The 24,407-nt window shown below is 37.1% G+C and overlaps 1 protein-coding gene across 7 annotated transcripts in view; it reads right to left on the bottom strand.

Annotated features, from left to right (window-relative positions):
• The window catches only part of DMD (dystrophin), a 2,426,617-nt gene that overhangs the window by 692,222 nt on the left and 1,709,988 nt on the right, over positions 1-24,407 (bottom strand). For all 7 annotated transcript variants that reach the window (XM_072743155.1, XM_072743156.1, XM_072743160.1 and 4 more), the window contains one exon: positions 22,417-22,581. In XM_072743155.1, the coding sequence (XP_072599256.1) occupies positions 22,417-22,581 (165 nt within the window). The remainder of the gene's footprint in view (positions 1-22,416; positions 22,582-24,407) is intronic.

The raw sequence follows: 24,407 nt of genomic DNA on the forward strand, positions 1-24,407 counted from the left end.
TGAGATGGCAATTGAATAGTAAAATAGTTTTACTTAAAATAGGTATTCTGAAAGTGTTATTTTTAGTGTTAAATTATTTTTCTACATATTTGTCTTTTCTTCTCCTTTTAAAATAAAATCAAAAAGATTATGGCTATAGGTTCTCATTTTTATTTTTTCCCACAGCACCCGATACAATGTTCTGTTAAAACTATATCCATATCCTCCCTCTACAAAAAAGGGTATTGAATAGCTTTATATTGCTATAACTTCTTGGCAGTCATGCTTACCCATAATGATAATCACATTTGCTTTTAGAGGTGTCATAATTATGTATTTAGAATTTTAAGTGTTCTTCGGTGGTAACACACTTATTTAAGGATTCCTTTGGCAAACAATACAGTTTAGTGAGCAGAGCACAGCGTTTCCTGATGAAAATACAAGTTCACAACTAAAAGGTCAGTAGGGTTGGTATCAGGCAGACAAGGGGCATTGCTGCAGAGACCAAAAAGTCAAGGAGAGTGCAGAGACTGGCATGGGGAACAGTGGACATGTAGTCCATGCAATTTTCCCTCACCTATCAATCTAGATGTCATCCTAGAGAGGAGCAAGAGGAGAGCCAAGGAATCTGAAAGACTGGCCATTTATTCAAGAGATAGCAATGCATATAAAGAGACTAGTAAAACTGTTTCTGAGTGAGGTCCTTTTATCTCACTGCCCAACATGGGGGAAGCATATGAAGATCAGTGAGGAATAAAGTTGCATTTGTGTAATTCATTCTATGACTGTAAGGTATTTATATCATTTATACACTTCTTCCTTTGTATTTATTATATTTATGACTATTTATCTACTTAAGAATCCATGACAATGTTTTTCAAAGTGTAGTTCTCAGACTGGCAGCATCACTATCACCAGGAAACTACATTCTAACAAGATCCTCAGCTTATCCCACCCACATTAAAGTTTAAAAAGCATGGCTCTAGATAGTGTGTAGGAGAACTGGGAATGGATGTTAACCCTAGAATTTTAATTCATTTCCATACTTACCTTATGTATATGACATTTATGTCATATGATACAACTTTATGAGTAAACAGCTTCATGGATATAGCTTTTGGAATCAGACAAGAAAAGTGGCTGTACCTCTTTTTTAAGTTATTAGAAAAAATGGTACTGTTTTGAGAATTCCAAATTGCAGGTGCACAGTATTTCTGAATGTATCTGAAATCTCAGCCTGCTATTTTCTACCAATTTGCACTGTCACCAAGCATGGTAACTTTGAAGTTCAAAACCTTTTTCATTTAACTTCCATTAATTCTACCCTGAATTCTGCCTACCAATCAAAGTCATCTCTTGTGCAATACGGTTGGTAAACCAGGTGGTCCATTCATTCACTTACACAGAAGCTGTTTGAAAACTATTGGAAGTGTTCCCATGTTTCTGCTCCACACATACTCAGAAAGGGATGGCATCCATATGCAGAGCAAGCTTTCTTTTGAAGGAAATTAAGAAATAATGATGACACTGCTTCTGATGTTCTCATGCAACCGACTCCAAAGTATCATTATATAAATTTCTTATTAATAGAGCAAAGACTTGCTTTTAACAGAATGAAAGACTGGTAAGTAAAAAATTAAAATTGTAGTACAGTAAAAACATGATTCCAAGAAAGTATAAAAAAGATCTAGGGTGACAAAATGGTTTTTTAAAAGTATATTTGGAGCAACATAATGATCAAGGAAAAGAGACACCTGCTTTTGGAGAAGATGGTCTAATACTGGTCTAATACTGGTCTAATACTGGAAGGTAAAAGTGGGGATGTTTTAATTCCTATTGGGTTTCTTGTAGATCAAGAGGAATGATATTCTGACTACAAAGAATAAAACAAATAGAAATGAGAAGGAACTGTGCCCAAGATGGGTAAAGAGATTACAAAGTCCCCAGCTGCTCAGAATGAACTCTCTTGATCTAGATAAATTACATCCTAGGACACTAATAAAGCTGGCAAGTCAAATCACAAACCTCTCTAGGTGGTCTGGAAGATTGGAAAAGTGCAGTTTTGATTTTCACAAGGAAATATACGGTGTGGGAATAAAATTTTAATCTTCCAAATAGCTATTTAAGTCTTGACTTAAGAATCCAATGCAGGGAGGAACTACAGGTCTTCTTCAGTTAATGAAGTATTTTCAAAGAATGAGAGTCAGTTGTAGGGGCTTTGGAAAGACAAACTGTGTCACAGGCATTATCTATTGCTAGACTGATAGAAAAAACAAGCAAATATTTACATACCTGTTCACAATTTTTTAACAAAATTAAATCTGTACTTATTCTATAATTTGTCATCATGTTGAGTTTCTGTACAGGACTGTTTGCTAAAAAGGGCAAAGACCATTCTCACAAAGTTCAAAGATTTGTTTTAATATTTTCAGGTTATAACCTTAAGACTAGAATCTATTTGTCATAAGAAACATTCATTAGAATCCTTGTTGTAAAAAGAACATGTTTTCACTTCAAGTTGTAAACTGTATTTGTCTCCATAAGAAAAAGACAAACAACCTAATAGGGAAAAAAATTGGCAATGAATAAAACAAATGGTGCACAAAAAAGGAAATATAAATCATTCTATAACATTTTTTAATCCTGAAAAAAATAATCTTCACTCAAAAGAAGAATACAAATTAAAACTACAATGAGATGACATCTTTTTCTAGCTTAGCAAAGATCAAAATGGTTGACACACTGAGTTGGCAAAGGTGTGTGGAAAAAAACTCCTTCATATTACCAACTGGAGTACTCTATGAAGTACAATTTGGCAGTATTTAATAAAATAACAAATGCCGTCTTAACCCAGCCATCTTATTTCTAGGAATTTATCCTATGGACATACCTGCAATGTGTGAGGGGGCATGAGCATGAAGTGCTATATTGTCATTTTATAGCAGGAAGAAATCTTGAAAACAAATGAAATGTTCCTTAATTGGAATGTTGGTTAAATAAATTATGGTACATCCTTAGGATACAAGGGTATGCAAAAGGAAAAAAAAATGAGAACACCCTTAATGTGCTAATATAGAAAATAATTGTCAGTGCATATCATTAAGTGGAAAGAACATGATGCAGAAACAGTGTTTATAGTAGACCACAATTTTTTTTATGAAGACACGGAAACACACACATCACATCCTATCTTTGGAATGGCATCAAAGAAACTGATACCCTGGCCAGCCTGTGGGGAGAAAAATGAGGTGGCTGAGAGATGGAGAAGCAAGAGAGTATTTATGCTCTTTTATACTTTGTATTTTGTGCTGCAGAAAGGTACTCTTTTCAATTAATAAATAAAATGATTTACACTTTCCAAGCTTGTCACGGGAGGATAAATTTATTCTCCTTTGTAAGTAATTAACCCAGTATGACCTTATTGACAGACTACTAATTTATTTTGTATAAAAGGAATGTGCAGATTCTCTTAAAATTAGAAATAAAAATAAAGTGATATCTAAATGAAAACACATTTCCCAAAATTATACTTACCCATACCAAAGGAAATACCATGTGATAATTTGTATTATATTCTACTGTACCATATACCAGATTATTCTACTTTATTCCATCCACTAAATTGATTTTATAACTCATCAATAGGTCACCAGCAACAACTTGAAAAATAGTTCTCTAAATTATCTCCTCTTCTTTATCCCTATGACCAAAGGCATCATCCAAGACCATGTTGCTTCTCAACTACCTCAATAATCTGACCAGACTCCGTTTTGGGGTACTGAACTCCTCAAATTTGGGCGTTTGCAAGTTACTTCTCTTTAATGATTCATTATCTTGTCTCAAAGATAATGACTACACTCTTTTGAAGCAGCATAGAAGCCTCACCAAAACTGGGCTACATTTCGACATCACGAAATTTGTTTTCCTTCCCACACTTCATGTCATTAATCACTTCCCTATCTTTGATTCTTGTTACCTCTTTTCCCTAGAATCCTTTTTCCTTTCCCTCACACACATTTCACTTTATCAATTCCTAGTCATCTTTTAAAGATACAGATAAGGCACCGTATCTTCCAGGAAGCTGTCTTAAGATCAGCTTGTTATAACACATGTTCTTGACCTTCACTCCCACCTATTCTGATTCAGGAGGTCTAAGGACAAGCCCAAGGATCTACATTTCTAACAAGCTTCTAGGTGATGCTGCTGGTCTTGAGATCACTCTTTAGTAGCTGTGCTGCAAACAATACTTTGGCTGGGCTGGGTATCACTCTTTTGGGCTATCACACCATTCTATTAGTATACTTGCTACACCGCACTGTAAATATTTCTGCACCGACTGCATTTAGTAAACTGAGGTACTGTAGGGGAGCACTCCTTGCCATCCCAAAACGTGCCACTTTGGCATGCAGATTATTTCACGCTGAAAACAATCATGATCCAAAAGACTAAGGCAGAACCCTTGACCTCTCCCCAAATGCCTAAAAGGATTTAGATAGAGGGCCTATCCCAGGAAGGAAACTCCACCATCAATAACTAGGTATGGTAGATAGGGAGAAACCTAGCAAAGCTTGTTTGATTGAAGTCCCTTCTATGTGCCATTGTTTCTGAATGGCTCAGCAAATATTTCTTTACCAAACACTTACTCTTTCCATTCTTCCTGTAGATTCCTCTCCTTCTTTTTGAAGTCCCATGCCTTCACCCCTTTTTGTTAGTTTAGAATGACATATATATTTTGACTGAATATCTTTGGAATCTCTCATGTTTATGTGGATTCTCCATACATATGTAATTAAATTTGATTTTCTCCTATTAATGTATCTTGTATCAATTTAATTCTTAGACCATCCAGAAGAAACTTAAAGGGTGGATAAAAATGTTTCCTCTCCAACAGTACATTCATACAACAACTTGCCTCCAAGCCAATTAAGAATGAGAGTCACCTTAACGTAGTAGGACATTGTAGTTAATAAATGGTTTGTTAGCTGAATAGAAATTTCATTAGCTTAGCCTCATGTCTTTCTCTGCCTAGAGGAGTTGATCAGGGATACATGCAAATAAAGATGATGTGCATATCACTGATATATTTGATAAAGTCTGCAAATTAACGCTTGTGGACAAAATAGAACAATATGAGCTGGGTAGGAAATAAAGCAATTAGTGTTCGGTAAGTAATTGAACAATTGCCAAAGGAAATTGAAGCTTGAATTGATGTCAAAATAGAGGTAAGGTTTTAGTGATGTGCTGCAGGGCTCTGTATTAGGATTCAGGCTACCTGAGAAATTTTTTTTTAATAATATAGATGAAGTTATGGAAGGCAGACATGAAATCTGAAGTTGGAAAGAAACCAAGAAATTGCAATACACTGTATTATAGAATTAGGACCTGAAGATCACCTCCTTTCCATCTCTGCTATCATCTAGATTGATGGGTTAACAAATTTATTAAGGCCTCAAATAGTTTGGGGTTAAAACCTGGTTTCCTTTTGGGGGAGGGGATCAAGTGAGGGGGGGATACTAGGAGGGCAGAGCAATCTCAACTGAGGTGCGGAAGGCTGTGAACGGAAGGTGACAGTGTCAATGAAAATGTAGAAGCTGAAATCACCAGCGATTAACCAAAACCAGACACAGAACAGTAATGCTAGTTATAGACACTGCCTCCAGTGGTAGTGTGTTTCCTGTGTATTCTCTACTTTGGTCAGGACTAGATTAAGCTAGACCTAAACTCCAGGCACCTTTGTGGATAAGTAGGATAAGCATGGCCAAGGAAGGGGCTGATGGCCTTGCATTTAATTCCAAAAAAGCAGATGACACAAGAGCAGGATGGAGGAAAGATCAACTAGAAGCAGCACATGTGGAAAAAAACTGGTGACTTTGTAGACACTCGTAGGTTTAGTGTGAGTCAACAATATAATCTAAATATTGCTGGAGTAAGGAATTATGGCAATGGTTAAGGGCATGGACTATGCTGGATGACCTCGGTGGTATTTTGGTAGCTTAACAAGAGTCTAGCAAGGGACTAAATGTCCCATCTCTTCTTTCTCATAGGATAGGTATATTTCCTTGAGTGGCAATATCCAGACTGGGATATGCCCCTGGAAGTACCCAGAGACTTTCTTAGGGATACAGATGGTGTTCATAGAATCAGTTTCCAAATTCTCAGCTTCTACAGGAATTTGTCTGGTTTTATTCCTGTGGTACATACACGTTGTTCCAATTATCATTCTCACTTTTTGGTTAATGATAATCCTACAACTTTACAAAATAAAAGCATCCCTCTTCTGACATATCCCAATGGCACATTGTACCCAAGACACATTTGTGAAAAATCAAAATACAATTTAAAATATTGATGACTGAAATCCTCCTTTAATCAAAGTACTATCATGCACCTACTCATCCATTTCATTAATAGATTAACTTCCAATAAAAATCTACTGATTATGTTTAACAATTACTTATCAGAAATTGTATATACTGAAGTAATTTGATTATTATTAGGTATATTTATTATTCATAATTATAGATATAACCCAATCTAAAGGATTTTTAAAAACACTTAGAGCCTTATAGTTATAGAAAATTGTTTTTAAAAATTGAATTTAAATCCTTGTAGATATATTTGTCATACAGAAGTATGATAGACTTATGAGGCCAGCATCACCTTAATTCCAAAACCAGACAAAGACCCCACCAAAAAGGAGAATTACAGACCAATATCCCTGATGAACATGGATGCAAAAATTCTCAACAAGATACTAGCCAATAGGATCCAACAGTACGTTAAGAAAATTATTCACCATGACCAAGTAGGATTTATCTCCAGGACACAAGGCTGGTTCAACACTCGTAAAACAATCAATGTGATTCATCATATCAGCAAGAGAAAAACCAAGAACCATATGATCCTCTCCTTAGATGCAGAGAAAGCATTTGACAAAATACAGCATCCATTCCTGATCAAAACTCTTCAGAGTGTAGGGATAGAGGGAACATTCCTCAACATCTTAAAAGCCATCTACGAAAAGCCCACAGCAAATATCATTGCCAATGGGGAAGTGCTGGGAACCTTTGCCCTAAGATCAGGAACAAGACAGGATGTCCACTCTCACCACTGCTCTTCAACATAGTACTTACTGGAAGTCCTAGCCTCAGCAATCAGACAACAAAAAGACATTAAAGGCATTCAAACTGGCAAAGAAGAAGTCAAACTCTCCCTCTTCGCCGATGACATGATACTCTACATAGAATACCCAAAAGCCTCCACCCCAAGATTGCTAGAACTCATACAGCAAGTTGGTAGTGTGGCAGGATACAAAATCAATGCCCAGAAATCAGTGGCATTTCTATACACTAACAATGAGACTGAAGAAAGAGAAATTAAGGAGTCAATCCCATTCACAATTGCACCCAAAAGCATAAGATACCTAGGAATAAACCTAACCAAAGAGGTAAAGGATCTATACCCCAAAAACTATAGAACACTTCTGAAAGAAATTGAGGAAGACACAAAGAGACGGAAAAATATTCCATGCTCATGGATTGGCAGAATTAATATTGTGAAAATGTCAATGTTACCCAGGGCAATTTACACGTTTAATGCAATCCCTATCAAAATACCACGGACTTTCTTCAGAGAGTTAGAACAAATTATTTTAAGATTTGTGTGGAATCAGAAAAGGCCCCGAATAGCCAGGGGAATTTTAAAAAAGAAAACCATATCTGGGGGCATCACAATGCCAGATTTCAGGTTGTACTACAAAGCTGTGGTCATCAAGACAGTGTGGTACTGGCACAAAAACAGACACGAAGATCAATGGAACAGAATAGAGAACCCAGAAGTGGACCCTGAACTTAATGGTCAACTAATATTCGATAAAGGAGGAAAGAATATCCATTGGAAGAAAGACAGTCTCTTCAATAAATGGTGCTGGGAAAATTGGACATCCACGTGCAGAAGAATGAAATTAGACCACTCTCCTTCACCATACACCAAGATAAACTCAAAATGGATGAAAGATCTAAATGTGAGACAAGATTCCATCAAAATCCTAGAGGAGAACACAGGCAACACCTTTTTTGAAATCAGCCACAGGAACTTCTTGCAAGATACATCCACGAAGGCAAAAGAAACAAAAGCAAAAATGAACTATTTAGGACTTCATCATGATAAGAAGCTTTTGCACAGCAAAGGATACAGTCAACAAAACTAAAAGACAACCTACAGAATGGGAGAAGATATTTGCAAATGACGTATCAGATAAAGGGCTAGTTTCCAAGATCTATAAAGAGCTTATTAAACTCAACACCAAAGAAACAAACAATCCAATCATGAAATGGGCAAAAGACATGAAGAGAAATCTCACAGAGGAAGACATGGACATGGCCAACATGCACATGAGAAAATGCTCTGCATCACTCACCATCAGGGAAATACAAATCAAAACCACAATGAGATCCCACCTCACACCAGTGAGAATGGGGAAAATTAACAAGGCAGGAAATCACAAAGGTTGGAGAGGATGCGGAGAAAAGGGAACCCTCTTACACTGTTGGTGGGAATGTGAACTGGTGCAGCCACTCTGGAAAACTGTGTGGAGGTTCCTCAAAGAGTTAAAAATAGACCTGCCCTACAACCCAGCAATTGCACTGTTGGGGATTTACCCCAAAGATAGAGAGGCAATGAAACGCCAGGACACCTGCACCCCGATGTTTCTAGCAGCAATGTCCACAATAGCCAAACTGTGGAAGGAGCCTCGGTGTCCATCAAAAGATGAATGGATAAAGAAAATGTGTTTTATGTATACAATGGAATATTACTCAGCCATTAGAAACGACAAATACCCACCATTTGCTTCGATGTGGATGGAACTGGAGGGTATTATGCTGAGTGAAGTAAGTCAATCGGAGAAGGACAAACATTATACGATCTCATTCATTTGGGGGAATATAAATAATAGTGAAAGGGAATATAAGGGAAGGGAGAAGAAATGTGTGGGAAATATCAGAAGGGGAGACAGAACATGGAAGCCTCCTAACTCTGGGAAAGGATCTAGGGGTGGTGGAAGGGGAGGAGGGCGGGGGGTGGGGGTGAATGGGTGACGGGCACTGAGGGGGACACTTGACGGGATGAGCACTGGGTGTTATTCTGTATGTTGGTAAATTGAACACCAATAAAAAATAAATTTATTGTAAAAAAAGAAGTATGATAGACTAATAAAAGGTTTTATAGCATAAATATATATTACACTAAAATATAGTTCTTTGGAGGAAGTAGAATGGAAATATAAAGAAGAAAGAAAAATGATAAGAAACTTAAAGATGAGCTTGTTTTGTGTATTTTTTGTAGTGGATGATGGTAGATATCATATTGCTATGGTATTTGGAGTCTACTGGATATATTTAAAAGAGTAATGTTACACTTTTTAAATGTCAATGTTTACAATATGCCAGGGGAGAAAACAGACATCAAGTTTAGAATGTTCAGGATACCCCAGATATTTAGTTTTCTAAACAATTTGGAGAGTTTTATAAGCAGAATGGCATGCTTACCACTGTAATAGAGGTTTTTTTGGAGCTTTCCTCCTTGGCTCAGCAGTGGGGGAAGAAGAGCACTCTTCTCCCCTTCCTGTTGAAGTGAATAGGAAAAAACCATACCAGTTTCCTCTTAGCCAACAAAATCCTAGTCCTACGTGATTTCTCTGTTCCAGGAAGTTCCAATTCAAGAAACTTCTTAAATTTATAATGTCCTTATATGAGCAATTTGGTTGGGTGAACAATGAAAATCTCATGACTATCTGCAGTCTTTTTTTGGAGAGGTTTTCTGGTAGCAACATACTTTCTTTTGAAACGGTGGTGTATTTTGCCAGCCTATTTTTTCTCTTTAGAGGCTCTTGTCAAAATTCCAGCTACACTAGGGAAAGTATCATTCACCATCTTTTTTATTATTTTAGAAAAAATGTGTTTTTGCCGTAGTTGTACCTTAATTCAACAGAGTACCAGAGAAATTGGCTCAATTTTTCATTATTAATCAAGAGGCAAGTCAGGATAAAAAGGGTGAGTTAAACAGTGTCATAAACCCAATAATGCCAGAGCTGGATATAAACTTGGGTCTTTTGTTTCTCTCCCCATTATCATGCTACCTCAACTAAGGAACAGTTTTTGAAGTTCAGAGAAGGGGTAAAGATTAAGAGATAAAATTATGATCCCCAGTGTTCCAAGAGAAAGGTCAATGGCTAATTCCATTAAAATATGGACTTATCCACAAACCAACAATCTTCAAGATTTTATTGAAGATATAATTATGCATATTTTTCCTCAGATCAACCTAAATTTGTCAGGGGTAGTTAATTTCCAATAAATTTCTGTTCAGTTGCATGGTGAATGGGCATATTGTGCCTTTTTGTCTAATAGCTGTCATCCACTATTTTTCAGGATACATTCCATGGAAATACTGATGTACCTAATAGAAAACACTGAAACATTTTTTTTCTAGGAATGAGGATTAGACATAAAAAGTCAGTGTCCTCTTCTCTGTCCTTAGCCTTCCCAACACCACCTCTTAAAAATTTAAAAAAAAAATCCAACTATGAAATGGGCAAAAGACATGAACAGAAATTTCACAGAGGAAGACATAGACATGGCCAACAAGCACATGAGAAAAGGCTCCTCATCACTTGCCATCAGGGAAATACAAATCAAAACCATAATGAGATACCACCTCACACCAGTGAGAATGGGGAAAATTGACAAGGCAGGAAACAACAAATGTTGGAGAGGATGTGGAGAAAGGGGAACCCTCTTACACTGTTGGTGGGAATGTGAACTGGTGCAGCCACTCTGGAAAACTGTGTGGAGGTTCCTCAAAGAGTTAAAAATAGGCCTGCCCTACGACCCAGCAATTGCACTGTTGGGGATTTACTCCAAAGATACAGATGCAATGAAACGTCGGGACACCTGCACCCCGATGTTTCTATCAGCAATGGCCACAATAGCCAAACTGTGGAAGGAGCCTCAGTGTCCATCGAAAGATGAATGGATAAAGAAGATGTGGTCTATGTATACAATGGAATATTACTCAGCCATTAGAAACGACAAATACCCACCATTTGCTTCGATGTGGAGGGAACTGGAGGGTATTATGCTGAGTGAAATAAGTCAATCGGAGAAGGACAAACATTATAGGGTCTCATTCATTTGGGGAATATAAAAAATGAAAGGGAATAAAGGGGAAAGGAGAGAAAATGAGTGAAAATATCAGTGAGGGTAACAGAACATGAGAGACTCCTCACTCTGGGAAACAAACAAGGGGTAGTGGAAGGGGAGGTGGGCGCGGGGTTAGGGGGACTGGGTGACGGGCACTGAGGGGGGCACTTGGCGGGATGAGCACTGGGTGATATGCTATATGCTGGCAAATCGAACTCCAATAAAAAATAAATTTAAAAAATAAAAAAATAAAACTACAATGAGATGCCATTTTTCATCTCCATATTGGCAATCAAAAAAAATTAAAATAGGTATCTTATTCTAATTTTGAGCTAGTACATATCTATTATGTAAGGGAGTAACTGTTTGAATGTGAATAATCTCACTGCATGTGAATTATCTCCCTAACAGTGAACTGGAGGACATTAACCTCCAAAAAGCTAATTATACGAAAAGTGACCACACTCCCGACTGACTGAGGATCTACTGATGAAGCCAACTCAAAATCCAGCTTCTGATGACAGTCTTTGGAAGCATGGTAGGGACAGATTTTTTTTTGTCCTTAGGAGTCTGAGTTGACGATTGATGCTGGGTTAGAGTCCAAGATTTTCTGTTTGAAAGCTACCAAGGGTGTAGAACATATTACATTCACACTGAGATCTCATTTGCTTGAACTTCAGTTCTTGGGTATTTAAAGCACTATTTCTCTGGCGTTTCTTACTTTGTTGTTACTGTTTCGTCTCTTCCCCATGGGAAGTTCTTGCTCTTTTGATTCTCCTCTGAAGAGAACAGCTGTGGAGCTGTCAGCTTCCCTCCTTGTTGACGTGGTTTTACTAAAGGTAATTTGGAATTTCAATGGCCTTTTGGGAAAACTTACAATCGCCCTACACTACCTCATCTAGGACCTCTCCCTTCCCAACACCTCTGCTGTTCTTTCCTTTTATCACCTTTGATCTTTCCGTCAGTTCCCTTGAATTCTTTCATATATTCCCTTTCAAAACCTTCTTATCTTCCATCCCTCTGTCCATTTCTGCCAGACCATTCCTTCCCCACTCCGTCCCTCAACTCAACGATGAGCTTTATGCTTCCTGCCCCATAGGGGGCTCTCAAGGGACTTAGGAACCCCAAAAGTAATCACCTGAAGTTGAAAAGACTACCTGGAAACTAACTGGATATTTTATATACTCAGGTGGGCTTTGGAGACACCCAGATCGCCCTTTGTTACAACCTTAGTCACTCACCCAAAGTCTAGTCCACGACGTCCATAATATCACCTATTAGTTCCAAAGAAAATCTTAAATATTGATGAAAACGTTTAGCCTTCATATTGAAAAGGTAACCTCAACTTGTTTTCATAATCATTGCTAGTCTGCTACAAAATGCTAGTATATGACAGTTAACATTTATCTGCTTCCTAATTTTCTCTGTAAAACAAAAGTTGCTAATGGTTAAAAGGCATTATATATATATATATATATATATATATATATATATATATATATGAAACTTCTAGAAACATTAAAGTCAAAGAAAAACAACTTTGTATGAAACATATGCAAGGCAGGTAATGACATTGTTTTTTTTTAATAATAAATTTATTTTTTATTGGTGTTCACTTTGCCAACATACAAAAAAACACCCAGTGCTCATCCCGTCAAGTGCCCCCCTCAGTACCCGTCACCCATTCCCCCCGAACCCCTGCCCTCCTCCCCTTCCACTACCCCTAGTTCGTTTCCCAGAGTTAGGAGTCTTTATGTTCTGTCTCCCTTTCTGATATTTCCCACACATTTCTTCTCCCTTCCCTTATATTCCCTTTCACTATTATTTATATTCCCCAAATGAATGAGAACGTATAATGTTTGTCCTTCTCTGATTGACTTACTTCACTCAGCATAATACCCTCCAGTTCCATCCACATTGAAGCAAATGGTGGGTATTTGTCATTTCTAATTGCTGAGTAATATTCCATTGTATATATAAACCACAGCTTCTTTGTCCATTCATCTTTCGATGGACACCGAGGCTCCTTCCACAGTTTGGCTATTGTGGACATTGCTGCTATAAACATCGGGGTGCAGGTGTCCCGGCGTTTCATTGCATCTGCATCTTTGGGGTTAATCCCCAGCAGTGCAATTGCTGGGTCGTAGGGCAGGTCTATTTTTAACTCTTTGAGGAGACATTGTTTTATTGTTTTTGTTATATAAAAAGAGAATAATTTTGTCCTTAAGTGAAATGACTGATTATTCCAGAAGGAAGATGAGGAAAAGTGTAGGACAAAATCTGAATGGATATAGAAAGCTGTAGAAAGTTTGTGGAAAAGGAAATTTGTGTCATGTGATCAAAGCTGACTATGATTGAATGGGTTTATTTAGAAGCTTTTTACAAATGAGCTTTAGTATCAACAGTGTATTAATGAAAAACTAGGGTTCATTTTTTTCTTCATTAAAATGACAAATTTTTCTCGGATTACTGATTTATTCTTAATAAAAGATTGTAAAAGCTTTTTCTTTACTTTCTGAATAATTCAGGTAGCGAAAGTGATTGTGTCTTATTGGAATAATTTCCTGTGTTTTATGTTGATAATATCATGTCCTTGATGATTTAAGAATCATTTCACTTTTGAAAAAGCCAGTCTTTTACAATCATATTACCTCGTACGCTTTTTTTTTGAAATCTTTCACTGTCACTTTGGTTAAATAGGTAGTCAAGCACTATTTTAGTGACCCATGATCCTATTTAACCAAGGGTTCAAACCTTTTCACATTTTTGACAACCTTTGATATTTTTCCTTCCACAAATCTAATCCTAAATGAAATCTTGATCTTAAACTGACTTGAAAAATCTCTAGATTTGTTCTCTCACATTTGTTCTCTCTTAATATCTAAAAAAATATATTAAGAATGGCTAAGGCTTACTTGACACATTGAGTTAAAATAAAAAGCATCAACAAATAAGAGATGCTTAACCTTCCAGAGGATATATTTGTATGAGTCACATGTTAGTAACATAAATATTTCAGTAATTATATCAAGTTACTAGAAATTAGTCAGTGCCCTTGCTGTTCATGATATGACGTGGTGTTGTTTTGCCTAACAGATGACAGTATAATATCATCAGTGATAATTCCGTTTATTACTGGAAAATGTTGTATACCACAGAAGTGACTGAATTCCTTTAAGTGAACTCTCATCAGATCTTTAACTGTAGCTGTTTGAAGTCTTTTATCCTTTATAAAGTTGTTTTACTCCGAGGCTCCCCTGAAAGTACTTGTAATCAGCTACAGCCCAGAATGTTTGTCTTCAACAATAAGGGACTGTCTTGGAGATGCACTGAAAGGACTATTCCAGGTATTCTAGGGCACAAGCTTCTGTAGCTTTGCTTAAATAACTTTGACTGAGTCAAGATTTCCAGAAGTCCAGGGAAGAAGTTGATGGGTTTATGAAACTGTCCGAGATCAAGCAAAATGACAATCAAGTACATAGAACTGATTGAACTGGTGAAGAATCATTTGATTAAGGCTTTTGTTTGGAATATTGCTGATGCTTTAATATTCTATATTCTTGATACAAGGAACTCCTTTTTCTTTTTTTCTTACGCTATCTCTAACTCAGAGCAATTTAGTAGATTACACTTTTATAAACAGAAATGAAACATTTATCTTTTCCTCTCTGCTTCCAGAATCTACAAACTCCTACTGAGTAATTTTATTTTCCTGGCAATATGATTATTCGCACAGATTCAATAAGAAGCTATCTTTCCAGTCTCTTCAATAAATGGTGTTGGGAAAATTGGACATCCACATGCAGAAGAATGAAACTGGACCACTCTCTTTCACCATACACAAAGATAAACTCAAAATGGATGAGAGATCTAAATGTGAGACAAGAGTCCATCAAAATCCTAGAGGAGAACACAGGCAACACCCTTTTTGAACTCGGCCACAGTAACTTCTTGCAAGATACATCCACAAAGGCAAAAGAAACAAAAGCAAAAATGAACTATTGGGACTTCATCAAGATAAGAAGCTTTTGCACAGCAAAGGATACAGTCAAAAAAACTAAAAGACAACCTACAGAATGGGAGAGGATATTTGCAAACGACATATCAGATAAAGGGCTAGTTTCCAAAATCTATAAAGAACTTATTAAACTCAACACCAAAGAAACAAACAATCCAATCATGAAATGGGCAAAAGACATGAAGAGAAATCTCACAGAGGAAGACATGGACATGGCCAACATGCACATGAGAAAATGCTCTGCATCACTTGCCATCAGGGAAATACAAATCAAAACCACAATGAGATACCACCTCACACCAGTGAGAATGGGGAAAATTAACAAGGCAGGAAACAACAAATGTTGGAGAGGATGCGGAGAAAAGGGAACCCTCTTACACTGTTGGTGGGAATGTCAACTGGTGCAGCCACTCTGGAAAACTGTGTGGAGGTTCCTCAAAGAGTTAAAAATAGACCTGCCCTACGACCCAGCAATTGCACTGTTGGGGATTTACCCCAAAGATTCAGATGCAACGAAACGTCGGGACACCTGCACCCCGATGTTTCTATCAGCAATGGCCACAATAGCCAAACTGTGGAAGGAGCCTCGGTGTCCATCGAAAGATGAATGGATAAAGAAGATGTGGTTTATGTATGCAATGGAATATTACTCAGCGATTAGAAACGACAAATACCCACCATTTGCTTCAACGTGGATGGAACTGGAGGGTATTATGCTGAGTGAAATAAGTCAATCGGAGAAGGACAAGCAGTGTATGTTCTCATTCATTTGGGGAATATAAATAATAGTGAAAGGGAATATAAAGGAAGGGAGAAGAAATGTTGGGAAATATCAGGAAGGGAGACAGAACATAAAGACTCCTAACTCGGGGAAACGAACTAGGGGTGGTGGAAGGGGGGAGGAGGGCGGGTGTTGGAGGGGAATGGGTGACGGGCACTGAGGTGGACACTTGACGGGATGAGCACTGGGTGTTTTTCTGTATGTTGGTAAATTGAACACCAATAAAAATTAATTAAAAAAAAAAAAAAGAAGCTATCTTTCTTGTAACAGGATAATTGAGAAAATTGATTATATAACCAAAGCTTTGACTGGAATGTTATATTTGACAAAGATATACATAAAATCGGATATGACCAGATAGTTTTAAAGAACAACAGTACACTTTTTGGAGACAATGTTTACAAAGCCCTTTTGAGAAAACTAGCCTGGCTTAATGGGATGTCCAGTCTTATAGGTAAATAAGGAAGGTCACTCCCTGGCAAACCCAGGAAGCTTTAGGATATTTTGAGGACTTTGAAAATAGAAAACTTCACCTCAATCTATAGTGTTGCAGGTAAAATCTGATGGCAAGTTCTTGGCTTGGCTTTTGAATTTCATGAAGCTTTTAAAAGTCAAATCTGAGATTCTTTATAAAAACTTACAGCAGGGGATCCCCCGGTGGCGCAGCGGTTTGGCGCCTGCCATTGGCCCAGGGTGCGGTCCTGGAGACCTGGGATCAAATCCCACATCGGGCTCCCGGTGCATGGAGCCTGCTTCTCCCTCTGCCTATGTCTCTGCCTCTCTCTCTCTCTGTGATTATCATAAATAAATAAAAAAAAAATAAAAAAAAAACTTACAGCAACACAAACTTTGAAAGGCCTGTGTAGTCAACTACTATTGACTGTAGACAACTACGATTGTATTGACAAAATACAGCCCAGCTTTATTTTGTAAACAAGAATAATTTCACTGGGAGTACCTTTGCTCAAATGGGAGGTGACTACAGAGAAACAAAAATTGCACTTCAATAGAAAACTGTAGCACATACTGATAGGTTACCAGATTCTCGTCCTGTTCTTTGCCTTTGAGCTATTTCGTATTTCCTTATAAACTACATGATATTGTTACCAATTTGTAGATTGGACTATCTTACACATATGGTTAGTTTCTACCAAATTTTCAAGTTTTTGAGTTTCTTTCAGTGTTTGACCACAACTCTCCAAACTAATGTTTCCATTTTTTTTTCTCCTATTCTCCTGACTTGGAACCACTGAGAACTAAAAGCTAAGTACCCAGATCCTTATCGAGATTCTAGATTGTCCTATAGTTGAACTTTTCTCTCAGGCTCTAAGGAAACCCTGAGAGCTGAAGCTGGACAACTTGACATTGACTTCAAAGGACTCACGGGCACAGGACATTATGTCTGGACAACCCACAAGCCTGGAGTTGCAGCTATAAGGGCTGCTCAGGAAGTTCAGTGGAAGTCCCACAACTTTTATGCTCTGTTCCAGGAAATAGCTCTGACTGTGGACAATCTTACAAAACCTCTCTGACGTCTGTACTGTCACCTAAAACATTCAAATAGTCATAAAATGGTCACTGCTATTGTTGCTTCACCATCCAAAGACGTTTCCAGCCCAACCTCTAGGAATCTTCTTAATTGGCTGCCCTGTGGACTTGGAAACTGGATTTATAGTATGTTCCAATTATTAATCTTTGTTTTTCTTCTCACTGTCATAGAAAACACCCCTTATTAAATACCTAATTGCTCACACTGTGCAGCAAAATCCTCTACTATGAAGTTTCAGACTCAGTTCAAGTAGTCCTTGAACAACAGAAAGCTTCTGAAATAACTGACATGAAGTAGCTTTACCAACCTGTTCACTGGGATAACTGGCTTCGCTCCGGCAAAAGAGGGTAGTGACAAAGATGGCCTCAATATTCTCCTTAAGGCTGACTAAAAAATGAGATGGGTTTCTTCCTGATTCTAGACTTGAACTCTATTTTCTTAGTTCACTTTAGAAAAACTTTCAACTGTCAATACCTTATCTGCCATTTTGAGAGAGAAGTCTTCTACAACCCAGGAATGTCTTTCTCAAATACCTGGGAACCATCTCATTGAAATGTAAATGTCAGGAAGACTAGCACCAGCTTCCCACCTCTGTAGTGGGGGGCATAGTAGCCTCCCTTCAGTAAGTGACAAACAGCAAACACACAAGGTCAAATCACCTTGACCAACATCCCTGCCAGTGCCCTTTTAGCACTTTAACAGGAGTTCATCCCAAGGATTAAAATCTTTCCTGCTTATCGTTTCAGTGGAGTTGACTTCAGTCTCTCTCTCTCTTATTTTAATAGTCTTGAATAGAGTTTTCCTTGCCTATGAAGTCATCTGGTGCTTTTTTGTTTTTGTTTGTGTTTTTGTTTTTGTTTTTGTTTTTGGACAACACTCAAGGCACACTGAGAATGGCCTGGGCGCTCACATACTTTATCATTCATTCATTCCAATTGTGTCTTTTGGTAGTTTTCTGTGTGGATTTGTCATTATGGGCAATTAAGTTTCTTACATGGAGAGGAAGAGCTAGCAGAACAGTATGTCATGTTATTTATAGATCACAGAAGCAAAGTCATTCTTGAAGAGAAGAAAAAAACTCTCCCTGTCTTCAATATGAAAGTATTTCAGTCAGTAAGACTTAACATAAAATTATGTGGCCCCCTCCCTCATATTTTAATACAAAGTTTTGAAAACAGTAGTTAGGTAGTTCTATGTCAGATAAATAGTATACCTACAGCTCATTACTGATAGCATTCATTAAAGATTAAAAACATAAGACCTTTTATAGAAATTCTAACTGGTCCCTGGTTTGAGCATTCAATTATCATTTCTAAAATCTGAAATCAACATATCTTATGTCTAAATTGAGAGTACATTTGGAAATCTAAATTCAAAGGCATGCCTTCTAGTACACTGACTGAAGGGAAAGGTCTGTGATTACGCCTCATTTTCACCCTCTACATCACGATCTCATTGATTATGTTTCTCAGTTTGCTAAGGGTTCTGTGAGGTGATTTTCAAGATGAATATTGCTATTTGCAGGATTTCCTGAATAGGAATATTTCGGGAGTAAATTGCACAAGCCAAGCGATGTGCAGTCAATTTTCACTCCAGCATAAACAATGTATTAGAACAGAGCCCTTAAGGCTTTTTTTATTTGGGTTTCATTACACAGCTAGCTGCATTTCATCAATAAGCATGAAGTGCCAAGCAGGCAAAACTGAGGCTCATAGAGGGTATTACATATTTTTCTAACAGGTGCTTGGAGTTTGACGAGAGAAAACAAATAACCCGGATGTCAAGGCCTTAGGCTCTTTGTTTCAGAGGTAGCCATGGCCACCATGGACAAAGACAATTTCTTTAAATTTAGGAATCAGAGGCTCCTTGTGCTGTCTACTGTTTTTGCATTAATTCATTCCTAAGATTTTAGAAAGGAGTTTCTTTCTCTGTGTTTAAAAATGGGCATGTCCACAAGAGTGCTTAAAAACTATTTTTGGTTTTTAGTAGTTTAAAGTAAAGTCTATTTTCCTATCTTTCTTTAACTGAAAAAAAAAGTTTAATCTCATCTCTTTAAGTAGAGGGCTATAGCAGGCCATACAGCCTAAAATCACATATCTTATAGAAGAAGTCTGAGCAATCTTTATAAATCATTTATTAGACAGTGAATTTAGATAGAGGCTAGACAAAGAGGGATAAAGAACTAGGTAAGTTAGTAAATTATTCACACAGGTCGCTATTTCCTGATTACAAACTAGGGGTCTGAGAATTATGGGGAGAATGTCTGAAGTCATCATATATGTGATTTTATGATTTTTTTTGTCTTGAATAAACAGAAGAAAAAGGCTAAGGGCATATTTTTGAAATATGCACTCCAGAGATGAGAAACTCAGAATATGCACAGAGGACTGAAGCCAAGGAATTTTACTGCCAGGGAAAAGGCAGCTGCCTCTCCCCTCAGTGATTTACACCAAGCTGCAGGAGGCAAATATCATGACTCTCTGAAAGTACACACAGCAGTGAGAGTGGGGACTTGTAGCTTTGATAAAGGAAAGTGATTAACACAGCTGAGAGGAGCTTTCACTCTAAACTGCAGGGACCTATTTGGCACAGATGTATGGGCCATGGACAAACACATGCCCAATGCAAGTTTTCCATATGTCAGGGGGTGAGACCAGTACTAAAGTCACTTTGGTTGAGTCAACAACATCCCTCTCTAGCGAAGGATTTTGTTATCCTAGGAAGGATATACATAGATATATTCCATCAACAGAGATAGCTAATATTGAGTATATTTTTTCGTTACTTTCATGAAGAAGCTCATTTTAACTAGAGATTATATTTAAAAGTAAAGGATCTGCTTTTACCTGTGAGTTACAGAAAGCTCTTTCTGATTGGGAGCAGAGAATTTATGGCCTTTCCTCTTTATAATACTAAATCAAGAAATATTTAAGAATATGCTAGATCCAAGAGAATCTGGCTGAGGTTACTGTTTGTTGGACGAAGTAATTGTACTTCTCTGTTGAGCTTACTGAGTACTGAGAAATGAGCATCGAGGAGATGCAGTTGTACTGGAGAATGCACACTAGTCAAATACCATTGAGACACTGTGCTAGCAAGATGAACAAACTGAAGGGATTCCAGGACTGACGGCTTCCCTGAATGATGATATGGCTTTGCATTCACCCAGTCTTGTCCCTGTGACTACACATAACCCAAGCCCAGGGTGAAAGGTGCATCAGAAGCCATGGCTTGGTGTCAAGACCTTTACTGTGTCATCACTGTGCCAGCTGTGTTGTTACATGTCTCATATACTTTTTAAAAGCCAACGAAATTTGTTCTGGGTAAAGCCTACTGTGACTTGACTTTAATTGTCAGACGTAAATTGAAGACCATGCCACTGGATGAGCAGCCTGGGTTTTGCAGGGGTGAAATTATGTCTATCGGTGATGTGCATGGTATAAGCTGTGCTTGAGGGTAGCTAACAGAATGGTAAAGTGCCAGGAAGAGATACAGTAAAAGTAGTGGAGTGCACTTGGCAAATATAACTAATTTTAGTTGTTTAAAACCTCTCTCTCTCTCTCCTTAACCTCACTCAAGCCCATCTTTCCTAAACTTGGGACTTTCTTTTCTCTAGAATATCCTCATACTTCATCTTATTCTTGCTTTATCTCCTATCAAAACAAAACCTCATGGAGATTTAAAAAAAATAAGGTTGTGATAACCATGGAAAGCAAGTACACTGAAAAATCTGGGTCAGTGAACTAAAAGAAAAACTTTACTTAAGATGTTACTTAACTTATTTAGTCTGAAAGTACCCATTATTACATTAATCAAGAGGTTGAGATTTTAATTAATTGGTTTATGTGATAAGCTATTTAATATTTTTGGCCCATAGGGGATGCAAAGCGAGCATCAGTTTGGGATAAGTCTTTGGAATATGCTCCTGGGGAGAGAGAAAAGTTAGGGACAATCAATGTCTACAGGGACACTAAAAGAGGAAGATGGTGGCATCCATTTGGCATGTTGGTCCAGAGTACTAGGCCTACCTGTGGCATCTCATTACCATTCTGGGTGTCTCGATACCACCTTTATTCTTTGATACAAAAATACAAGTACCCACCATACACCGGGCTCTGAGATGGGGTGGGGGTTCAGAGAGTAGTGGGATAAAGCAGTTATGTAAGAAGACATCCTCTGTATTTGAAGAAGTGTGTGATGAAGTACTCAAGTCTGCAAAACTTAAGTGTAAATCAATGTACAAAGGTTACAGGAAATGGATACAGAGGCTTATAAGAAATCCTAAGAAGGATTTTATTCTACTTGGGGTATGAAAAAAGGTTTTGAAGAAGCAAAGACATTGAATTCAGTCTTGAAGGATGTAGAAAAATTCTTCATGCAAAAAAGGAGAAAAAAGTCATTTAAGGAAGAGGGATCAGGGACACAGACATGGCACATGGAACCGTACACATATAAACGTAATGTATAATTTGCTGTAGTTAGAAAATAAAGGGAGGTTGTTGGTAGAATAAAAGGATACAAAGGTAAACTGGAGTCAGTCTGAGAGGGTATTGTGATGTTTACTAAAGAGCCTATACTTTATTTGGTAGGCACCTAATCTCCTAAACAATTTTAGTTTTATATAAGGAATCTACAAACATATATTGACTGCAATTAACGTAGAAATGGGAGATAAGTCATAGTAAGAAATATGATGAAGGCATTCTAGTGATATGAGTTTAATGAATACATCATTGCTAGTAAGTATGGTAAGACAAAACAAAAAAGCCAATTTATTATTATTATTAATATTATAACAACAATGACGATTATAATAATGGCTGAGAAACTTAGTTCAGTGATATTGCCATTCTTTTGGAAAACAATATTTAAAGTGAAAAGTCCCTACCTTGATGTCAAATGGTCCTGTTTGATTTGGTTGATTGTAAATTTCCAACTGATTCCTAATAGGAGACAGCCATAGAAGCAGATGATTTAACTGCTCTTCCAGCTGTCCAAGGTCTTTTACGTGTGCCTCAATTTCTTCTTGCTTCTCAGGCAAATTTCTAGAAACCTGCAAGGAAAAAGAGTGAAAGATTCCCATAGTTTAAATAAAAAAGTAAATTGGTATTTTAACAGGATGATATGAGTTACTCACATGAGTTATGTGAGAATTTAATTCAGAAATTATAAGTCATTTATTAATAATCTTCCCCCAAATCCTATGCTGTAGAGACAATAAGCCTTTTTTAGAAATTCAAAACACACACACACACACACACACACACACACAAAAAAAAAAAAAGAAATTCAAAACACACACTCACAATGTATACCCAACTGCAACCAATAAAAGTAAAGAAGTATATTCTTTACTGAATCACTCATTTACTAAACATAATGGTGTATTGCATATTAGATGCCAGATACTGTGCCTTTATCCTTCCTTCTAACTTTCTTTTGTATTAGGGAAAATTGTAATTGTACAGGGAATTATTTTATGCACAAAATAAAATGGGGAGGTAGGTTATAATTTGTGGGTCTAAATATAAGCAAGTACAACAAAATAAGGAGATTGGAATGAAAAGGAGAAACAAGACATTTGGATTAGAGTAGAATATATCAGTATGATTATAGGCTATTTTTATTAAGGGCTTACAATGTGCCAAATACCATGTTTGGAAGTTTCACATTTACTGCCTTCTTTAATCCACCCAACAATCTTATGATACAGATACTATTCTTTTCTCCATTTTATAAATGGATCATGACATTGGGGTTGAGAAACATGAAATACCTTAGGAAGGAGTAGGATACTCTGTACAACACTGGGAAGTCTAGAGTTAGGCTGCTTGGTTTAAATCTTAATTCTAGTTCTTTCCTAGCACTTTAGCTAAATTTCCTTTAACTCTCAATGCCTTCTCCACAGAATGCAGACAATGGCAGTACCTGCTTCACAGGGTCAGTATAAGGGTTAAATAAGGTAATCCATTTAAATAGCCAAGAGCAATATCCTGCATGGTAGTGAATGACAATAAAGTCATTACATCTTAGTGATTATTACTTGAGCTCAAGTGTAAGTAGGGAGCCAGGATAAGCAAGAGCAAAGCCTTTTTCTTCCTATTGCCAAGAGGTAAAACGGGTAAATGGTAGTAAAGAATGTGAATCTGCAATGGCAACCCTTTATGATATGATGAATACTATTCTAATAATATAAATAAAACATTACATTATAATATAAAGTCACATGCTACAATATACATCTATTATAAAGTAATATCATGTTATTATAGATAGCATTTTTAATTCCAGTACAGTTAACACAGTGTTGTATTAGTTTCAGTTGTACAGTATAGTGATTCAACACTTCCCTACAGCACCCAGTGTTCATCACAAGTCCTACTCCTTAAACCCTGTCACGCGTTTGACCCATCCCTTGCTCACCTCCCTTTTGGTAACCATCAATTTGTTCTCTATAGTTAAAAGTCTGTTTCTTGATTTCTCTCTCTTTTTTTTTTTTGCTTGTTTGTCTTGTTTCTTAAATTCTACATATGAATGAAGTCATGCAAATCATATTTGTCTTTCTCCGACTTATTTCATTTAGCATTATACCCTCTAGATCCACTCATGTTTTGAAAATGGCAAGATTTCTTTATTTTTTATGACTGAGTAATATTCCATTGTGTATTTGTGTGTGTGTGTGTGTGTGTGTGTTTACATAACACACCACATCTTCTTTACCCATTCATCTGTTGATGAACACTTGGTCTTTTCCATAATTTGTCCACTGTACATAATACTGCTACAAATATATTAGTTTTTGCATTTTTGGGGTAAATAACTCAGTAGCACAATTACTGGATTATAGGGTAATTCTATTTTTAATTTTTTGAGGATTCT

Source organism: Vulpes vulpes, chromosome X, assembly GCF_048418805.1.
Source record: "Vulpes vulpes isolate BD-2025 chromosome X, VulVul3, whole genome shotgun sequence".
Taxonomy (NCBI): Eukaryota; Metazoa; Chordata; class Mammalia; order Carnivora; family Canidae; genus Vulpes; species Vulpes vulpes.